This window comes from Hyperolius riggenbachi, chromosome 9, assembly GCF_040937935.1.
Source record: "Hyperolius riggenbachi isolate aHypRig1 chromosome 9, aHypRig1.pri, whole genome shotgun sequence".
In the NCBI taxonomy this organism is placed as follows: Eukaryota; Metazoa; Chordata; class Amphibia; order Anura; family Hyperoliidae; genus Hyperolius; species Hyperolius riggenbachi.
This window is the reverse complement of record NC_090654.1, coordinates 112,862,578-112,885,077: the sequence shown is the minus strand read 5'-3', so window position 1 is coordinate 112,885,077 and position 22,500 is coordinate 112,862,578. Positions and strand designations below refer to the sequence as shown.

Genomic DNA, 22,500 nt, shown 5'->3' with positions numbered 1-22,500 from the left:
ATCAAGTTTTATTAGAGCAGACTGTAATTCCAAAACAGCTGCTAGACAAGTGAATATTACTGCAACACCAACTGAGGTAAGCAGTGCCTCAGACTCCTCTGCTAGAGGGTTTGAAGTATCCAAAGTACTGGGTGAAGCATAAGACTCTGTGACCACAGCTTCACTGGACAGGATCACTGAACAGTCCATATTGCAGGGCAAAACCATGGAAGCACCTGCTGGACAGCATAATGATTCTGTGACCTGAGTTTCATTGGAGAGATCTACTGCACAATTCATGGTACAGGGCAAGTTCACTGGAACATTTTCTGAACACGGTAATAATTCTGCGATTTCGGATTCACATAGCAGACGCTCTGAGTTATTCATGAAACTAGAGTGAGGTGTAGAAACAGGAAGATCAAAACACAATGTTTGCGCATCTAAATCACCATTCAATTGTGAAATTGGAAAATTCAGATGCTGGGGTTCTGAGGTTTCTGGACAGGATTGCTGGGACTCGGAAACTGATGTAGTGCATCTATTGGCATCTGCTGGATCAGACAGGAGTTGAACTTTATTAACACAGGTAATTTCTGCAGAAGTGTTTGCAGAGACAGGCAAGATTTTTCTGGTGTCTGTTTCACTGAACAAAGACTCATGAGTACTGGCTAGGCTGGACTCAGAAGTCAGCAGGACCTCTGGGTCCTCTGCTGAGAAATTTGTGCAGGGCAAGGTTAAGGAAGTATTAGTAATTTCTGTCTTACTGGGAAGTAACACTGAGTTATCCATGGTACAGGGTGGAATTACAGGAACTTCAATTTCACACAAAAGGAGCTCTGAATCACTCGCTGAATCAGCCAAAGGTGCTGAAGCAGGCGAGTCCTCAGGAACTGAGGAAGTGGAACAATCTCCACTTGAGAGTGTGTCTTCCCTGGTATCAACTGATTGAATCGCATAAAAATCGTCCAAAATCATTCTCCACACATCGATCAATGGAGCCACAAAGTCATACACACACACACCAGTCTTTATTAGGTTATAAGCCGACTTAATGCATGCATTCAATACTAATTCACTTTTTGCACTGTAAAACTGACAAAATGAACTTGCATCTTTCTTCCATTCATAGACCAGGGCTTCCATCTCTCCTTTCTCAAATGGAGGATCCCATGCATATTTAACAGCTGAGCATTCCGGCTGATCATAGTTTGCAAATGTGTTAGTGGCAGAAACATACATTGGGTTATTTAGCAGGTGATTGGCCGATTTCTTATTCCTAAGGATCTCCAGTACCTGTAGCAAGTGTTGAACTGTAGTGTATGCAAATTTCCCTTGCTGCACGAATAAATTGATCTGTTCAATACTCTGTAATATATCTTCATAATCATATTCAGATAATTCATTTAAACAAGAACTTTTATTTTCCCTGGCTAGCAATGAAAGTTCATTAGTAGTTTCATAGTTCCATTTGACTCCCCTGAATGGTGACTGAATTTCATTATCTGCTACTGGCGGAGTCTCATTACAGAGCTGATGCGCAGTCGCCAAGGGCAACGACTCCGCTGATTGTAACGCTTTTCTTTTGGAGCGTTTACGTTTGGCTTTAGACCCTGCTGCCTTAGCAGAAGAAAAGTTATCAGAACAATTATCTGCTTGCTGATTATTTTTGTAGGCAGTAGAAGGAGCAGCTGATTGACAAGCTGCCAGGAGCTTATCAAAAGGGCTAGGCAAATCGGTTTTGCGCAGCCAGTTATGGATCACAAACGCTAGAAATTCCAGTGGTCTCTCTTTTAAATTGGTATGATCCAAGACATCGTAGGCCCACTGAAACAATCTTCCCTTAAATAAAACATAAACTAGCTGGGGGGCCCACGTTGAAACAGGAGTAGCCTGGAGCTCGGGATTGGCCAGGAACCTGGTACATTCAGAAAAAAACTCATTTTCTGTTTCAGAATTGAGTTTTTCAAATTTCTTAAAGGAACAGGAACCATAACAAACAGTGTCATTTTTGCTGGGAACCCCCCCCCCCCACAATGGGGATTGGTAATGGGGCTACCATAATGTTAAGCTTGGAGGTGTAATCTCCACAGTCAGCATACAACACATAAGCTGACGTGAAGGAGGTACACACACCAGCACAAGGGATCAGGATATCCCCAGTTTAGTGGAGGAGAAGACTGACTCCAATAGGAGATTGTGGTGCACAGAGCCGGTGCAGATCCGAACAGCCACAAACAACACTTTCGTAATAACGTCTCAGCGCAAAGTAGCGCTGAACGCATAAACCAGGACTGAGGAGATCAGGACAGGTAGACAGAATGAACGCTTGCTTAACTAGCCACTACTTAGTGACAGCAAGCGTCCACAATAAAACAGACTGGAATGAGGTAGCCAATGCGTTTGCAGCGATGGCGTGCCTCACAAAGACAGGACAGGATAGTCAGGGAACAGCAGGATCAAGATAGATGAACGTAACACAGATAAATATGCAATAAGTATGATTTCCTAGCGTATTACAATTACAGCTATCAATGAAACTATTTGTAACTTCTGACTAACATATGTATATATCGGCAATGAACCGATATATGACATAAGCAGGAACTCTGACTAAGACTGGAGTTATACAGGGAACAGGACTCAGAAGGATTCGCTATCTCTTCGCAGAGATGAACGCAATCCACAAACAAGACCAGGAACAGGATACTACCTCAGCACGGGAGCTCACGATACGCGCAAACTACCAAAGTGTGCTGGAAGGCTGACTGACTGAACACAGGAAATAAACAGTTCGTGTACGTATATATCAGCGACACTGATGTATCAACGTAACACGAATACAAGGAAAATAATAAACGTGCAAGTATGCGTATATATTGGCGATGAACCAATATATGACACAAGACAAGCAAAGTAACAACTTCTAGAAACAAGAGCAGAACTAGGAGGACTCGCTGACCCCTTCGCAGGAGTCAGCGCAGTCCACACGGACTAGGAACGAGGTGGGGCACAGGCAGAGTAACAGACAGGATCTGAGACTATGGTAGCCCATGAGACATTGCAGGAAGCAGTTCTTTATACTGAGGTCATCCAATGGGAGCAGACCTGCAGATTCCCACACAAGTGAATGGTAATTAATCACAGGATGATAGCAGGAAAAGGCAGACAATGGGCTCTATTCATAAAAAAGTTGTCGGAAGGCATGCGGAAACACTTCAGCCGGCAGAGTCCCTCCGTGCACTGCTCTCTCTGGGAGGTCTGTCCCATTCACTTGTATGTAATCCGCAAAATCAGAGGAAGCGGTATTTCCCGTCCACATACCGCTTCCTCTAATCTTTATGAATGGCCATTTTGTTACTTTTTTCTAGATAAATCTAGAAAAACACTGGAGAAGGCGGAAATTTCTCGCTCTGCTGGGGGATTGTAGATTTTCATGCGGGAACAGCTTTTATGAATGCCCACTTTGCTAAATGGACGGGAAAATCCGCTGTTTTGAGCGGAAAACTTGCGGTAAGGTTTTATGAATAGAGCCCATTGATATGCAGCCTGCAGGAAAGGGACTGCCCCTCCACTGCAGCAGACAATGGGCTCTATTCATAAAACCTTACCGCAAGTTTTCCGCTCAAAACAGCAGATTTTCCCGTCCATTTAGCAAAGTGGGCATTCAAAAAAGCTGTTCCCGCATGAAAATCTACAATCCCCCAGCAGAGCGAGAAATTTCCGCCTTCTCCAGTGTTTTTCTAGATTTATCTAGAAAAAAAGTAACAAAATGGCCATTCATAAAGATTAGAGGAAGCGGTATGTGGACGGGAAATACCACTTCCTCTGATTTTGCGGATTACATACAAGTGAATGGGACAGACCTCCCAGAGAGAGCAGTGCACGGAGGGACTCTGCCGGCTGAAGTGTTTCCGCATGCCTTCCGACAGCTTACCGCCAGCTTTCAGCGGGAGATCTCCGCTCTTGCATCGCAGCTTTCAAGATTTCTTTGAATGACCACTCAGAAGTGTAAAATACCGCTGCGGTATTTTCCCTCCAGGAGTTTTCTCGCAACAACTTTTTTATGAATAGAGCCCAATGTCTGTTTACACAAAAGCATATTAAACTGTCATTAACCTCAGAGCGACCGCAGATGGAATCAGCAACTAATTTAAGTGCAAACCAAACTATGCAAGCAAATGCATGTAATGACATTAGAACTGCTTGGCTTGCAATACCACTGCAGCCAGCAGTAAACGCTGCAGACATGATCATAACAACACCAGTGCGCTTCTGTCCACTTTTTTCAGCAACATGATGTGCTGAAAAAAAGCGGACAGAAGCGCACAAAGTGTGAATGTGGCCTAAGACCTTCAGTTGCTAAGGCCTCGTTCACATCATACGCGCTTCCGTGCGCATTTGGAAACGCGTATGATGTGCTGAAACGCAGGAATAGCAGAAGGGCATAGACAGCCCTTCTACCGTTCACATCTACTGCGCTGCGCAGCAGTACGATGAGCTATGAAGCGCTTGCGTACTGCTGCCTACATTTTGCCCGCAAGCACAGAGCTGATCCCATCACTAGAGTTGGGCCGAACCTCCGATTTTAGGTTCGCGAACTTCCGCAAAAGGTTTGGTTCGTGAAAAAGTTCGCGAACCGCAATAGACTTCAATGGGGAGGCGAACTTTGAAAGTTTAAAAAAATTCTATCAACTGGAAAAATGATAGAAAACATGTTTCAAAAGCTCTAATACCTGGAGCCCCACCTAATTAAATACACATCACTGCTGGAGGACCCGCCCACCCTCCCTCCTCCAAGCAAGGTCCTTTATACCATTTGCCTGCCTACACTAATTAGTTATGGGACAGCTGCTACACACTCTGCTAGGGAGATTTTAATTGGCTTCTACCCTTCTACTCCTACCGGAGGGAGGAGGGTCTCTTCTGCCAGGGAATTATACTATTTTAAAAACCAGTATACATCATACCATAGCTGGGGATACATACATGAGTATACATCATACCATAGCTGGGAATTGAACCCAGATCTCACTGTGTGGTGGGCACATCACCCTAAGCACTGTACCACTACAGAAGTAAGTTAAGCTAGCCTAAAATTTAACATTTATGCTCAATGCAATAGAACCATTAGGTTGCTTAAAGGAGAACTGTAGTGAGAGGTATATGGAGGCTGCCATATTGATTTCCTTTTAAGCTTTACCAGTTGCCTGGCAGCCCTGCTGATCTATTTGGCTGCAGTAGTGTGAATCACACCAGAAACAAGCATGCAGCTAATCTTGTCAGATCTTACAAAAATGTCAAACACCAGATCATACCATAGCTGGGAATCGAACCCAGATTTCACTGTGTGGTGGACACGTCACCCTAAGCACTGTACCACTACAGAAGTAAGTGAAGCTAGCCTAAAATTTAACATTTATGCTCAATGCAATAGAACCATTAGGTTGCTTAAAGGAGAACTGTAGTGAAATGTATATGGAGGCTACCATATTGATTTCCTTTTAAGCTATACCAGTTGCCTGGCAGCCCTGCTGATCTATTTGGCTGCAGTAATAATAATAATCCAAACATTAGCTGCATGCTTGTTTCTGGTGTGATTCACACTACTGCAGCCAAATAGATCAGCAGGGCTGCCAGGCAACTGGTATAGCTTAAAAGGAAATCAATATGGCAGCCTCCATATACCTCTCACTACAGTTCTCCTTTAAGCAACCTAATGGTTCTATTGCATTGAGCATAAATGTTAAATTTTAGGCTAGCTTCACTTACTTCTGTAGTGGTACAGTGCTTAGGGTGATGTGCCCACCACACAGTGAGATCTGGGTTCGATTCCCAGCTATGGTATGATCTGGTGTTTGACATTTTTGTAAGATCTGACAAGATTAGCTGCATGCTTGTTTCTGGTGTGATTCACACTACTGCAGCCAAATAGATCAGCAGGGCTGCCAGGCAACTGGTATAGCTTAAAAGGAAATCAATATGGCAGCCTCCATATACCTCTCACTACAGTTCTCCTTTAAGCAACCTAATGGTTCTATTGCATTTAGCATAAATGTTAAATTTTAGGCTAGCTTTACTTACTTCTGTAGTGGTACAGTGCTTAGGGTGACATGCCCACCACACAGTGAGATCTGGGTTCGATTCCCAGCTATGGTATGATGTATACTCATGTATGTATCCCCAGCTATGGTATGATGTATACTCATGTATGTATTCCCAGCTATGGTATGATGTATACTGGTTTTTAAAATAGTATAATTCCCTGGCAGAAGAGACCCTCCTCCCTCCGGTAGAAGGGTAGAAGGGAGGAGGGAGGCCAATTAAAATCTCCCTAGCAGAGTGTGTAGCAGCTGTCCCATAACTAATTAGTGTAGCCAGACAACTGAGTCAAATGGTATAAAGGACCTAGCTTGAAGGGAGGGTGGGCGAGTTCTCAAGCAGTGTGTTTGACAATAACATGTCTGCTGACAGTGAAATGCAGGCTAAAAATTTTGCTCAATACAGCATTATGGGGCGAATCGAACTTCCGCAAAAGTTCGCCTGATGCAGGCGAACGCGAACCCCCAAAGTTCGCCTGGAACCGTTCGCCGGCGAACCGTTCGGCCCATCTCTACCCATCACTGTCAATGGATGGGATCAGCAGCACAGCGGGAAGCAGTGCAGATGGCGTGCGATCATACGCATTGCGTTCCGATCGCACGGCCATCTGCGCTGAAGAGATGTGAACAAGGCCTAAGAGTGTTAAAGTGCAACAGGATAAAAGTGTTATGATCGCTTCTGCAGCGTTTACTGCTGACTGCAGTGGTATTGCAAACCAAGCAGTTCTAATGTCATTACATGCATTTGCTTGCATAGTTTGGTTTGCACTTAAACTAGTTGCTGATTCCATCTGCAGTCGCTCTGAAGTTAATGACAGTTTAATATGCTTTTGTGTAAACAAACATTGTCTGCTGCAGTGGAGGGGCGGTCCCTTTCCTGCAGGCTGCATATCATTGTCTGCCTTTTCCTGCTATCAGCCTGTGATTAATTAGCATTCACTTGTGTGGGAATCTGCAGGTCTGCTCCCATTGGATGACCTCAGTATAAAGAACTGCTTCCTGCAATGCCTCATGGGCTACCATAGTTTCAGATTCTGTCTGTTACTCTGCTCGTGCCCCACCTCGTTCCTAGTCCATGTGGACTGCGCTGACTCCTGCGAAGGGGTCAGCGAGTCCTCCTAGTTCTGCTCTTGTTCTAGAAGCTGTTACTCTGCTTGTCTTGTGTCATATATTGGTTCATCGCCAATATATACGCATACTTGCGCATTTTGTTATTTTCCTTGTATTCGTGTTACGTTGATACATCAGTGTCGCTGATATATACGTACACGAACTGTTTATTTCCTGTGTTCAGTTAGTCAGCCTTCCAGCACGTTTTGGTAGTTTGCGCGTATCGTGATCACCCGTGCTGAGCTAGTATCCTGCTCCTGGTCCTGTTTGTGGATTGCGTTCATCTCTGCGAGGAGATAACGAATCCTTCTGAATCCTGTCCTGTTACCGTTTGTGGATTGCGTTCATCTCTGCGAAGAGATAGCGAATCCTTCTGAGTCCTGTTCCCTGTATTGCTCCAGTGCTAGTCAGTGTTCCTGCTTATGTCATATATCGGTTCATTGCCGATATATACATATGTTAGTCAGACGTTACAAATAGTTTCATTGATAGCTGTAATTGTAATACGCTAGGAAAACATACTTATTGTATATTTGTCTGTGTTACGTTCATCTATCTTGATCCTGCTATTTCCTGACTATCCTGTCCTGTCTTTGTGAGGCACGCCAGCGCTGCAAACGCATTGGCTGCCTCATTCTAGTCTGTCTTGTTGTGGACGTTTGCTGTCACTAAGTAGTGGCTAGTTAAGCAAGCGTTCATTCTGTCTACCTGCCCTGATCTCCTCAGTTCTGGTTTATGCGCTCAGCGCTACTTTGCGCTGAGACGTTATTACGAAAGTGTTGTTTGTGGCTGTTCGGATCTGCACCGGCTCTGTGCACCACAATCTCCTATTGGAGTCAGTCCTCTCCTCCACTAAACTGGGGATATCCTGATTCCTTGTGCTGGTGTGTGTACCTCCTTCACGTCAGCTTATGTGTTGCATGCTGACTGTGGAGACTACACCTCCAAGCTTAACAAAAAGTAAAGCAAATACTTATCTGGAACACAGTGCTAGAGAAGTCCACTTTCAGCCTGGACCGATAGTTAGAGATAAAATATTGAAACAGGGACAATACAACATTTATAACCAGCTTAGAGTGACAAGGCAAAGAGGACCTTACACCTATGATCTATTTGATGGACGTATATGAAATGCCAGTTGTCTTGCACCTGTTAGGCAGGACTAGTCTGAGGCTTCATTTGATGCAGGGACGGATCTCGGGGGGGGGGGGGGGGGGGGCAAGCGGGTATCTTGCCCCAGGCGCAGTTTGTTGAATTCTTAAAAAGGCGGCAAAATGAATGGCAGTTTAGGCGCCAAAACCTGACATTTAGGCGCCAAAACCTGACCTTGCCCCAGGCGCAACTTGGTCTTGATCCGTCCCTGATTTGATGAAGGATATGGTCATATTGCGACTGATGAAGACCAAGTTGGGGAACCGGAAACAGAACTAACCAGATCTACTCAGAGTCAGAAGACCTCCTGTGTGGACAGAGGACTATATGATATTGCTTTGTGTTATAATTTAATAGCCTTAGGGCCTATTTCCACTACACGCAGATTGGATGCAGAATTGATGCAGAAAAACTGACTCCAATAAATGCCTATGGGAAAATCTGCATCAGAAAAATCGCGTTTAGTGGAAACAGGCCCATAGACTAATTGGAGTCAGTTATTCTGCCTCCATTCTGCATCCAATCTGCGTGTAGTGGAAATAGGCCCTAGTGTAGTGAGTGTAGTTCTTTTTTTAAACTTACTAGTCTATTTACGATGCTCCATTGACAGTAGGTTATCTTTGTTTTCCTCAGGGGAGAATCCATTTGGACAGCACCTCAGTACGGGTGAGTCTCTGAGGCTTCATGTCTATCCTGTTATCCCGCTGCACTTCAATTGATTATTTTTAGCACCCCATATCTCAGTGGGTGCCTCACAGGATTTCCTTGTGTCCTGCCCCCTTTCCTTCCATCTGTGCACCACAATCTGGCAGCATTTACACACACACACACACACACACACACGCACACGCACACGCACACGCACACGCACACGCACACACACACACACACACTTTTATCTCTCAGGCAGGTCAGCCAAAGTCATACACAAATGTGGCAATTCAGTCAAAAGTAGTCAAATGCTACCATCCATTCTGTTTCTTTCCTCTTTCGACAACAGAACTAAACAGAAGTTCGTATACTTTTGATTTTCAGGTGACTTGAAAAAATTATCAAATATGCTTACAACAAATCTGAAGCAGAAAAAAAATGTTGTTTTTTTTTTTGTTTGTTTTTTATAACATTCCATCATTCTGTCAGTTTCAGTTTTAAAACCACATTCTATATGTTAAGTTACTGCATAAAACAAAGCAGAGCTAATGACCTTTGAACTTTACTGCAGTAAAATCTTACCTCAAGCTAGCTGTTTATTAGCTGTTTAAGTGCTTCAGAAAACAGGACTGTATTCTACCCAGTGAGTCAAATAGCTTCGAGAAACTCTTTTACATAGATAACTAAAGTTTTTTTTAACTGACTGATGACTGATTCAGCATTTATTCAGAACTGGAATATTTCTGTTGTACTTTATATATGGAGTCATGTTTTATTATTTGTTGCTTTCTTTTTTTTAGAACTGGTGACTGTCATTTCATTACTTGTGACGTTTACTGTGGTGCTACTGGTCCTGTTGGTCATCTTCCTTGCATACAGAAGGAGACCCAGTAGTTCTACAAGATGTGACGTAGGAGCCAAAGGTAAGACTGCATGAGAAATTAGCAAAGGAAATATTTAACTTTTCAAAGTGTACCGCAGCCGAGGCTCAGGTACAAAATCACATACTTACCTAAGAAAAGGGAAGCCTCTAGATCCTGTAGAGACATCCCAGGGTATAATCCTGTCACACAAACTCAGGGTGGAACGTACAAACTGCATGATACAGACACATAGATTGACACCATGGACACATAGATTGCTACTTTGCAGCTTGACAATGGCATTGTCAGGAACTTACCTCAGGGATCCAGCAATGCAGCCATCTCCGATGTGGCTGGACTGGATCCCGACACTTCCGGGTTCTTATTGTGTGGGGCCACGTGTGCAGAAGATGGGAGCATAGCATCACGCACCTGTGCTACTCGCTCAGACGCCGCCGAGTTTAGTAGCTGGTGTCTGTCAGACAGGGTCTGCAATCTGATTGGCTGATGTGTGTGTGTGTGTGTGTGTGTGTGTGTGTGTGGCGGCCACTGATTGGGGCATGTGACTACAAAAGGCTTCCTGTGTCATTCACTGGTTGCCTGTGATAGCGTTAACTTGCTAGCTGCTGGGTGCTCACTGTCAGTGTACTATTCTGTTCATTGTTTGATTATCTGGAAATTGACCTTTTGCCTGAAACCCGACCACTCTTGTTTGCCACCTGGATTGACCCGTGCTTGGATTTGGTCCTTCGTGTTTTCTGCCTGGAACGACTTTTGCCTGTATTTCACTACGAGATTGGATTGCCCTTTAAACATGTTTGGATCTCCCATGTATGACGCCTGGCTCGTTCTGACCTCCTTTGCCTGTGTTGTCCTGTGGGTACTGTTGGTATCTCTGCTTTCTCTCCATCAGTCCTTATATTCTGCGCACTAAGGCCTGTGTGTAACCATAGTCAAGTAGACGCTGCTCTGTCTCCTGTTCAAGCGGGGATGCGCCACATAGGGTGAAGATTGCGGTGTTAGATTACTTTCAACTAATCCCCACCTAAATTAGACACCTTGAGTCTTTCAAACCAGGTCTCAAGATAGTCAAAAAGTGGACAAACAATACCAAACAACAGCTACAGAACTACTTCAACTGCACCAACTGGTTGGCCTTGCATCAGCATCTGCAAGGAGACCTGAATTCCCTTAGAGACCTACAGAGTCTTCCCCAACAATAAACCTTGGTTCAATAACAGGATGCATCTGCTTCGGCGATCGAAAGTGGAAGCAAAGAACCCCAAGAAAACCAGAAACTCCTTCAACAGGGAACAGAGGTCCTACTCTAAAAAACTGAGATTGAGTTAGCTTAAACAACAAGCGGGAGACCTGGAAAGGCCTCAAAGCGGCCACTAACTATAACGCCAGCCCCCCAACATGGGGCCCCCAGCATCGAGCATTGAACTTGCTGAAGCACTGTTGAATCATATTCTGTAATGTAAAATTAGGCAATAAATTCAATTAAGATTTTGATTTGAAAGAAGAAAAACAACAAATTATCAAAGGGAGCAATACACACACATACAGTCATGTGATCATTGCCTCTGGCTAATAACTATCACCATATGTCTATGGGCGGCTGTAAAATGGGCAAACAAATGAAAAGTGATTCACAGTTAGCTGCCGTCACACTCCAGTTTATATGAATACTAGCCAATTTAATAAATGAACCGTCCATAGGACACATTTGTATGAGGTTGAATAGAATAGAAACAAAAAATAGAATGCAGTTTTTATAAAACTCAATAAAAGCATCCAATAAATGTTTTCAGACAAATGAAAACTCTTTTTTCTTTTTCTTTCACTTCATAATAATAAACAGGTACAAAATACAAAGGGTTTAGTGTGAGGTGCTCTGTGACAATATGTTCTGCCCATCTCTGCCCTGAGGAGAATTAAACATAAAGCAGTACAGTGTGGAATTGTAGCCAAGAGTAGTGGAAGATTGCCATATGAGAGTTTCAGGACAGCAAAGCTAACCACAAAGAAGATAGCACTGATGATGCATTGCAGCCCCGTTAGGACAGAATGAAGCTTTATCAAATGCTGGCTTGGTAAAATCTTGGCACTAAAACTAGCCAGACAGGTGTGACATAACACAAAGAACTGTAACCAGCATAGAAAAGATTAGTGTTTTTAAACAGCATATCAAATGCACCTGAAAACTTGAAACACATTGACAGTGGCGTAGCTAAGTATTTATGGGCCTTCGTGCAAATTGTACATCCCACCTTCCCCCAACAATCTATACATAACAATTGATATGTTGCACCAAAATCCTCCAAGGATAACTACAGTGTCAGAGGTGCAAAAAGGGGATGAGAAGCAGTTTGTTAATGATTACTGCTATTCAAAGCATCTATAAAAGTGATCATTACCACCACAGAACCAATAGAGAACTAATGGGCTCTAGTGAAGTCACAACCTCTGTGTTCCCTATTGCTATGCCACTGTGCATTGACATAAAAAATTATATAGTCACTCCCATACATACATACACCAAAGTACCACTATACTACCCTGACCAGATGTCCCGTTTTACCTGGGACACGTCCCAGGTTCAGGGTCCCCTGTCCCAGGCTGCAATGTGTCCCAGGTTATGTCCCATTTTTGGCCATAGGGTGTCCTAGCCGTGGGACTCTGTGGCCGCATGAGGTAATGTTTGCCTCATTTACTGTTTGTGGAGTCGGAGTAATCGTTTTCTGCTGCATTTCATGTGTCAGAGGTAATGGTAGTTGCATTTCATTTGTCGGAGGTAGCGGTTATTGCAATTCATGTGTCAGAGGTATTGTATGCTAATACTGTAGCATCAGCAGTTTCTGCAGATTTTGCACACAAACTCATCCCACCATAGTCATAGTCTAATGTCCTACGATATTATTATTTATTTATATAGCATTGGCATCTAAGGCAGCACTTTACAGAGAATGTAGCCATGTACTTGGTGGAGCTCACAATCAAATCCTGACCATAGTCAAAGTCTAATGTCCCACCATATCCTTTTTATGTAGCACTTGCATCTTCTGCAGCACTTAATACATAGTCATGTCATGGACTGAAACACTGCTTTCTTATGTGTTTGGGGAACATTGCCTAATAACTTTGCCTATCTGTGTTTTGGGAGGAAACTCTGCCCCACTGCCTCAAAGTTACATTACAGTTCGCTCTGCCCACACCATGTCATGGACACGCCTAATCTCCCACCATGGTCATGCGCACCCCCCTCCGTCCCAGGTTGAGCCAAGAAAAATCTGATCACTGTAAAAGTATAGTCTATACACATAGATATACTACACACACACGCGCAAATACACACACACACACACACACACACACACACACACACACACTCACACAGTCCTTATTTTTCTGACAGAGATGGTTTTTATCCTCTTGCCACTGTTATGTAGCTGTTCGACGTGGCTTCATTATTATCTGAGGTGATTTATTGTATTGTTTCTGGTTTTTAATAGCCATGTTGTTCAGCTCAATATGAGCACATGTATCCTGCTTGATCCGTGAGCACCAGGCACTCGGCTAAGTGGAATCTACCAGACACTGACTCAGATGAAATGATCAAAGATTTATTTGTGACCTAACAGTGGTCACTGTAGAAAGGAATCAATCAGTTTTCAAAATACACTTTCCTTGCGCATCAAAGGTCAAATAACACAATCTTCTGGTCTTCACTGGCGGTGCACTGGTAAAAGCTGCGGAAGAAATTATAGTGAGCTACAATTGGTCTTCTCATACAACAGTCAACCACTTTACAGCATATACAGTTCACAGTACCAATGCTGGGCGTGGGCTGGGGATAGGACTGGTCTACTGAGCAATTCAGTCCGGTATTGAATCAGTTCTCAGTCTCTCGCAACCAAGTTAAAGTTCTGTTGCTCAGCAAAACCTTGGGGGAAACTCGTGACAGTTCGCAATAGAGTAATGAATAGTTCACAGTTCATTGGTTGGTCCAATCAGTCCACCTTGCTCCAAGATCTTATACAGTGTATACTATTTAGGTTGTATTTGTAGCACTCAATACAATCTCCTCTGAATACCTCCCCTCTAGATGGGGCTTCCCAAAACAACAAACAAAATAAAAGATAAAGCAAATAATCAAAAAGAATTAAAGGAAAATAAAGATTAATACATTAAAATGTAAATTGACCGATGCACCCCCTATACCAGCAACACCTTCCCACTACAATAGATATTTGTTTAACCTCCTTAGAGGTAACCACGTGCTGGACACGGGGTAAGCCGCACAGGAGGATTTCTCAGGCCCCGCTGGGCCGATTTGCATAATTTTTTTTTTATGCACGCAGCTAGCACTTTGCTAGCTGCGTGCTACTTACGATCGCCGCCGCTTTGCGCCGTTTCGACGTGTCAGAGGGTGCCCCCCCCCCGAAACCCATGCGCTGCCTGGCCAATCAGTGCCAGGCAGCGCTGAGGGGTGGATCGGGACTCCCTCTGACGTCGATGACATCGGTTACGTCATCGCGTCCGTCGCCATGGCGACGGGGGAAGCCCTCATGGAAATCCCGTTCAGAACAGGATTTCCAGATGGGCATATGCGCCGGCAGCGATACGTGAGTACAAAGGGATGCCGCGGGGAGGGGGGAAGCATGTAGCTAGCGCTAGGCTAGCTACATGCTAAAAAAAAAAAGGTTAAAAAAAACGCCAGGGAATCATACCGCCAGGGAGGTTAAGTTGAGTTGATGCAAATCTTGTAATCCAAATCTGTTACTCTGTATCTTGCTCAGATATCACCTGGCTGCTCCTGCAGCACACTTTAATATCATAAAATGCAATGTGACTCCTCCTCCACTCGTCTACTGTAATGCTGACAGGTTCACTTTAAATATCACACTCCTGTTCACTCTGCAGAACACATCAACTGAAGAACTTGTAACTGGTAACTCAACTCCTGAATTGAAACGGACTTGACAGGGGCAATGTCTCTTTATCAACCAGACCTTAATGCTGGCGGGGCTGCATCAGCTATGCGGGTACTTTAGGGAGGCTTAGGACAGTCTATCAGCAGCAGCTAGGCCTGAACATGCAATGTACTCCTTATCATCAACAGTATCTTCTCTAAGTTCAATGTCGCTGTGTGTGGAAAGCTTTCTCACACTAACAGTCTCTAGTAACACCACTTTGAAACACACTAGGTGGCTTAGGGTTGGCCTGCAGGCCTGTACTCCTCTGTCTGTGGCCTCTGGTATGGCTCGGGTCTAGGCAAGGTCCGCCTCCTCCGGCCTCCGGTCTGTCCAGCCTGCTGCCGCTGTCCTTACTGGTATGCTGGACTCTCTATCGCCGGCGGGTCTCCCTCTTATACACATGGGGCGACTGCTGCGGCCTCTCTGTGTCACCTCCTGCCCGCTCTGCACCACCAGCTCCTGGTGTAAGTCCTCCTCTCTCTCCTCTCTGGCATGCTCTCTCTGGTCTCAGCCTGTTCCCTCTGGCTACACCCTGGTCTCTCCACCCCTTGAGCTTGCGCAGTAGCTCCCTGACTGGCCATGCGAGGTTTCTGGAAAGTTCCAACAAATTCCCCTAATTTACATATTGGATCACTTAGCAACAGTCTATGTGACCTGTCTAGAGGCCTAGATACTCAGTGCTGCCATCTTGTGGCCATTTTTCAGAAGGCAAATCTGCAATAATATTTTGTAACCTTTTGGGGGTTACACACATATCCCTCTACTGTTGCTGGTATTTCTTTAAAAAATGTCAATAAAATATTTGAAAGAGAAAACAACATGTGTACTCCTACACATAAATGTACATTTGTGCCAGACTAAATTGCACTGTAGTTGACTTATTTCCTAGAGAAGGTATTGTAAATCTTTTGGCTCTAAAACCCATGGGTGATAATTCAACTTTACCTTTGTTTTCCAAAAGCGCACCCTGGCAAAGACTGACAGAGTCTGCCTACTTGTATGCCACTATTCTGGCACATGAGCTACTGTGCCACTGCCTTTCAGGAACTAAAGGAAACCTTGAGAACACCCCATGAAGACATCTAATAGTCCAAAACTACGAGGGTCAGAGCTGCCACGTTGTAATATTTAGGGTAAGCAACAGTTACATAGGAAGAAAGTCATTTACAGTGCATATACTCTCAGAAAAATGTATGTAAGTGTACGTGTGTATGTTACAGCTTTTTGCCATAGTGTACCTGGAAGAGGTTGCTATTTCTCATCAATAGTGGAGTTTCACTTTGCGTGCATGAAGCTGTTAAACCTTATTCAGACAGAAGATGCTCCTAAATACAATGATAACTGAGTAATGTGTTTTATAACATATTGTACTAAGCCATTATTTAACAAGTGTGTTTTTATATTTCTACAGAAAACGATTATGTTGACCCCAACATTTCAAAGAAAATGCAATGGAATCAGAAGGATGACCCAAAATCCCGTCCCAGGCTGGAAGTTAATCTGCCATCTATTCTAAATGCAAATGAAGTTATTTATGAAGGTGTTATTGAACCCTCCAATGATTCTTTATATGAAACAAAAATATTTCATATCGATAGCGAAAATCTATATGAAAGTCTTGACATAGCTACAAAAAGCAAAGACACTTATGGAGTGATTAAATAGCCATATTTGCTTTTCTGTTTTTTTGAGTGCGCAATTTGGAATAGTTCCCATTTTGCAATTAAGCCAATTAAGCAAACCTGTGTGATTTTAAAGGCAAAAATTAGATACTTACCTCAGAGGAGGGATGCCTCTCGATCCTCCAGTGGCTTCCCCATCCTCTTCCGTCTCACCGTTCCAGCACTGGGACTCCTGATGATCGCCGCCATACTCTATACGAGAATGAGCACGGCTGCACAGCAGCATGGAGCCGCCATTCCGACTCGGCAAAAAAGCTGTACCCATTCAGCTCGGGGGGTCCAAGCAAGTGCTAGTGCACAAGCGAGAGCCATCTACGCCTCTGTAGTGCAGCAGTTGATAAACCCTTGTCGACTGGCTTCGGAGGGTCCCAGTACTAGAAAGATGAGGAGGAAGGCGACAGAAGAAGTCTTTGGAGAATACAGAGGCATCCCTCTGCTGAGGTAAGTACCCAAATTCAGATTTTTTTTTCACTTCACCTATAGTTTAATGAGGGATTCTGTAAAAAAGATGTAATTTTTTTTGCCTCACATATGTAGCCCTTTTTGGGGACTTTAATTTTCAGGTAAACCGCTAGGAGCACCTTATTATACCATTGGCAGCAGTTTGCACCATGTTTCCTCATTCCTTAAAGGGTACTGTCACAGGAGCCCTAGTGGTCAGACCGCAAATTGCCTTCCAATCGGTTTCAGCACACAGACCATGCAAGCTGTGGCCGTGATCTTTGCGCAGAAACCGACGGGAATTTGGGCAGCAGACCGACTAGACTGGAGCCTGTGGGGTTACGGGAATACAAAATACACACTAATTCAGGGTATAACTGCCACCACCTCTGTTTTCTGAGACAGAGGAACTCACTAACTGGCTATTTCTCGACCTGCAAAATAAAACGGTTAAAACACACTCTATTCTGTCTAGATATCAACAATAGTAGCGTCTCTTCAGAGACCTGAGTTCAGTTTCTGTGTATGCTGAATAATAGGGTAGCTGGAACAACACTGACGATAGCGTCGGTTTATTGAAAGCAATATAAATAATTAATATATACAGACAATTATTGAAACATTAATAGCCAGTATGAAAAATAAAAGAAAAGGAGAAAAAATACTTAGTTTCATGGAAAATGTCCTTTTGTGGGAAAATCATCAAGTCCTTGGTTTCAATTTCCGCAAAGTTCTTTGTTTTGGCTCAATTTAAAATCCAAGCAAAATGGAAAATGTCCTTTGTTTCAGTTCAGACAAGATGGCTGACAACCACATGGTCCCCTGGATGGCAGCGTGCTCTCGTGAAGGTTGAATTTGGAGGACTGGGTTGCCCGGGCAGCTCATTTCTTTTAATTGAGCTGAGTTCAGAGGCGGACTTCCAGAGTTGGCCCCTGGGCCGGATTATGGTAATCACATCTGGGCAGGGGCTTTCACCAGCCCCATAACCCTGACATTTTCTGTAGGCCGACCTACGCGGCCGACACACAAATGTTAATTACATATTCATATTTCTCAGACTAGGCCAGTTCATATGATACTAAACTTGGGCATGTTTGCATGCCCGATTAAAAAACAGTGGAATCCCCCGAGTTCTGGTTATGCCAGTGGCCCCAATTTAATATCAAAATACTCACAAGATCCGGACCAACAGAATGATATAACTTTTACATTTCTCACCTGAACGGTATTGCTTAAATATGCTCAAAATCCTAAACTCCATGCTTTCTTACTCTGTCTATATGGCTCCGGCCAGTCTGGGGGGAAAGCAGTGCTTTGAATAGAGTCACCATTTGGTGAGCCCATTGACATCTATCTGAGGTAATGAAAAGTAAACTCTAGCCTCCTGAACACAAGGGTTTATTCCTGCTCATTAGCATATCAAAAGAGCCATCCTGCAGTTAAGCTGTTGCTATCTCTCTGCTGAGAAAAGACTGCAGATGCTCCTACACAATCATTCCAGATATAGCACGTCACTGGCAATCGGTGCAATAAACCGATTGCGTTTGCGTTCTCGTTTCTCACGGTTGTTCCGTGACAGGTACCTTTACTGAGAGGGATATTCCTTATAAACAATACCAGTTGCTTGGCAGTCCTACTGATCTCTTTGGGGCAGTAGTGGCTGAATCACACGCCTGAAACATGCATGCAGCTAATCCAGTCTGACTTCAGTCAGAGCACCTGATCTGAATGCTTGTTGAGGGTCTGTGGCTAAAAGTATTAGAGACACAGGATAAGCAGGATAGTCAGGCAACTGGTACTATTTTAAAAGGGGAAATCCACATCCTTCTCAGTTTAGGTTCACTTTAAAGGCGGCCACTAATGATACAATTTGCTGGACGATCATTTATGAACGATTCTTCGTATGAACCATTAAAAATGTTCATTTGTGACCCCTAATGGAAAAAAATGTCATAACAGATTAATTAAATTGTTCTGATTTTCAGATAGATCTCATCAATCCGATCGTTCACATGAAGAATCGTTTGTAAACGATAGTTCAGCAAATTGTATCGTTAGTGGCTATACATGAATACATTTTTTCTAATTGTTTTCTGATCAATTCCATTACTCTGCTTGGCCTTGTCAGTATTGATCCAATATGTTAAATTGATTCAATTGGTTTTGTGCAGTTTATCGATTGAAGGTCTGTTTGGACATGTTGTAAGCTTTTGCATGAGGGAGAGGGGCAGTAGCGGTGGGGGGTTGATGGTCCATAATGTTACTCTTCGTTGTGCAGCACAATGCTAGGAGTTCTGACAAAGCTCAGTATAAATCTGCAGAAATCTATCAAAATTGCCATATAGTGTGTGGATCGAATACCAATAGCATTGGCTTGGCATATGGGGCCATAATCAACCGGTGTATGACTAGCTTTAGACCTCCATCACCTTGCTTCCGGGTAATGATCTACCAGAATAACGTATCTTTGTAAAGGTAACTGACTACCTTAATTTCTAGTACAAGGTTAACACACATCACAGAGAAATAGAAAGATCTCTGAAACATCTTGGGTGGGAGAACAGTGTGACCAAGATGTAACACAACAGAATTTCATGTACAGAACGGAGGGGTTTTCTACAGCAATTTGGTGGCTAAGTGGTTAGCATTGTCAAATTGCAGTGCAGGATTATATTTAGGCCAGAGACTTTGGCAAATGTGTAATTAACTTTTTCACCTACATTTTCTCCCAGGAGATAATTTGTCATCTTCTCTTTAACACTTCAAGTAGGCGAAGAGGTACTATTAAAACTATTTTGAGTATGTTCTTGCTTGCTGATGGTTCAAAAGGCATTATATTGACAAGGTGTGAAAATACCTCCTAGGAGAAAACTCAGGAAAAAAGGTTAATTGCGTATAGGCCTAAGTTCCCATGCATCTTCTCCACCATTCCACAAACATGCTGGTAGACTGGCTACCCTCACAGCCATGTCTGGACTGTAGTATCAAAGACATAAGATTTTTAGTCCTGCTGAGAAACACTAAAAGTGACCTGAATTGTTTGATGTTGTATGTAAAGTTTTGTGAATAAACATGACAGCACTATGTTAATATGTAACAATAATAATGGCTGTAAATTAATGAGAAAATGTAAAGAGGGATATAAATTGTATATCTTATACGTCCATCCACATTATTGTCTTATTTATTACTTCTCATATTTGGAATGCCAGGAGGGAGAAAATGACTGAGGGGGGGGGGGGGGGGGGGGAGGTGATGGAGGCAGTACTTGTCATTTGAGGGGGGTATAGGTGACTTCTTGTAACGATTGATGTAGCAACACAGATGTCTGATTATGTGTGATCTGCAGAATCACCAATAATGCAGAAGTTATACCTGATTATGTGGTGATCTGCAGTATCACCAATAATATAAGTATAGCTATAACCAATGAGGTATGTAGTGCTTGGTGCAACAGTAACTGAATAGTTTAACTAAACCTCACCAGAGGAGCTGGTGGGTACTATAAACACAGTAACTGATTAGATAACTGAAGCTCACCACAGGAGCCGGTGGATCCTAAAGAACACAGTAACTGATTAGATAACTGAACCACACCAGAGGAGCTGGTGGATAAGAACACAGTTAGGGCCCTTTTCCACTAGCGGCGTTTGCGATGCTGAATCGCAAAATCGCAAACCGCTAGTGATTTTGAAATCGCTACGGTTTGCTTTTTAACATAGGAATCGCGGTAGGTAATTTCCACTACCGCGATTCGTTTTTGACTCAAACGCGATCGCACCGCGGAGCGATCTTTGCCGCGATTTTGCTATGCAGTGCATTGCATAGCAAAATCGTGAACGCAATCGCCGGGAAGTTTCCTGCACTTGCGATTCAGCAATCGCTAGCGTTTAGCGCGAACGCTAGCGATTGCTAGTGGAAAAGGGCCCTAACTGATTAGATAACTGAACCTCACCAGAGGAGCTGGTGGATCCTAAAGAACACAGTAACTGATTGGATAACTGAACCTCACCAGAGGAGCTGGTGGATCCTAAAGAACACAGTAACTGATAATAAATCTAACCTCACCAGAGGAGCTGGTGGGTACTATCAGGACACAATAACTGATAGTTTGGCTACACCTCACCAGAGGAGCTGGTGGGTACTATCAGGACACAATAACTGATAGTTTGGCTTCACCTCACCAGAGGAGCTGGTGGGTACTATCAGTAAAGCACCTCACCAGTGACAAGGGCTCACTGGTGAGTAGAGAGGTCAGACAGGCTAGATCAGTAACGAGCGAGCAGGCACCGTACAGAATCGACAGGCAAGAGAATAGTCAGATAACAGGCTGGGTTCAGTAGCTAAGACAGATGGGCAGAAGTACAGGCGCGATAAGCAAGAGCAGAGTCAGAGGTTAGCAAGAGTCATACACAGAATATCAAATAGCAATATACAATAATCCTAGTCTTGTGTGAAATCCCTGGTTTCCTCCCAGATCAAAGCACACCGGATACTATCTAAGGTCTGAGCGCTAACACATGAGTATTCGCAACAGCAGACAAGTTCCGAGTGAACAGAGAAGGCTTATGAAGCAGAGGAGACCCCACCCCCATGCCCACAACAATCAGCCAATCCGGAGTGCCGTGAGTCTCCCCTGACTTCAGCCGACCAGCTGGTCAGCTGACGCGCCTCCTCCCCGCACAAATGTCCTGTCTCCACGCACGCGTGCGATACGGCAACTCTATGTGCAAACGACAGACCCGTCCTCGGCGTACTAGATGCCAGAGGCACGGGCGAAGTCCCTGAGCAGGCAGGCAAGGCAGCTGCGGAAACACCCTGCGTGTCCGCAGCCGCCATTACTGCGGATGTTACACTTCTCTTGCTATTTGTGTGGGGGGAGTGATAGCCACACTTGTTATCTGAGGGTGGTGGGCACGGCCAGCTACACAGCAAACAAGCACATTGGGGAATATTTACTGAATAGAGGTAAAATTGAAGTGTCCCCCGCTGCTGCTAAGTTTCGATTCTGCCGACTGATTAGTCGGCAGTCCACTGCTCCTGCGCGGCCGATGGCCGTGCGCATCCTCGTATGCTTTCAATCTGTGAACGTGTCCTGCACAGGTGCAGTAAGAGAGAACCTCTTACGGTGCTTGCACAGGACGCGCTCTCATTGTGAACGCTTATGAGGATGTGCGCGGCCATGGGCAGTGTACCACGCACTGATCAGTTGGCAGAAACGAAACTTAGCCGTGCAGGGGAACGGAGGATCGGTTCATCATGCCGTGGGCACAGGACGGCTGCTGGGGGCTGGTCAAAGCTCCAGGTAAGTGAACTTTTTTTCTTTTTTCAGTTAAGGTTCCCTTTAATAGTTCTCAGGGCAAAGTTGTAAAAGTTGTCCCTCCCAGTAGTAGGTAGCAAGAGGGGCCCCCCAGTATAGGAAGCCAGAGAGAGTACATCCCAGTATTAAGAATTCAGAGAGGTCACCCCCAGAATTACATGGCAAGAGAGGGTACCTCCCCCCCCAATATGGGTGGTATAGAGGACCCCACCAGCATTAGGT

General features: G+C 44.1%; 1 protein-coding gene across 1 annotated transcript in view; it reads left to right on the top strand.

Moving 5' to 3' along the window:
- The window catches only part of LOC137533547 (uncharacterized), a 45,679-nt gene extending 25,551 nt beyond the window's left edge, over positions 1–20,128 (top strand). The window contains exons 7-9 of the mRNA XM_068254917.1: positions 8,976–9,008; positions 9,794–9,916; positions 16,247–20,128. Of these exons, the coding sequence (XP_068111018.1) occupies positions 8,976–9,008; positions 9,794–9,916; positions 16,247–16,500 (410 nt within the window). The 3' untranslated portion in view covers positions 16,501–20,128. The remainder of the gene's footprint in view (positions 1–8,975; positions 9,009–9,793; positions 9,917–16,246) is intronic.
- Positions 20,129–22,500: the final 2,372 nt, after the last annotated feature.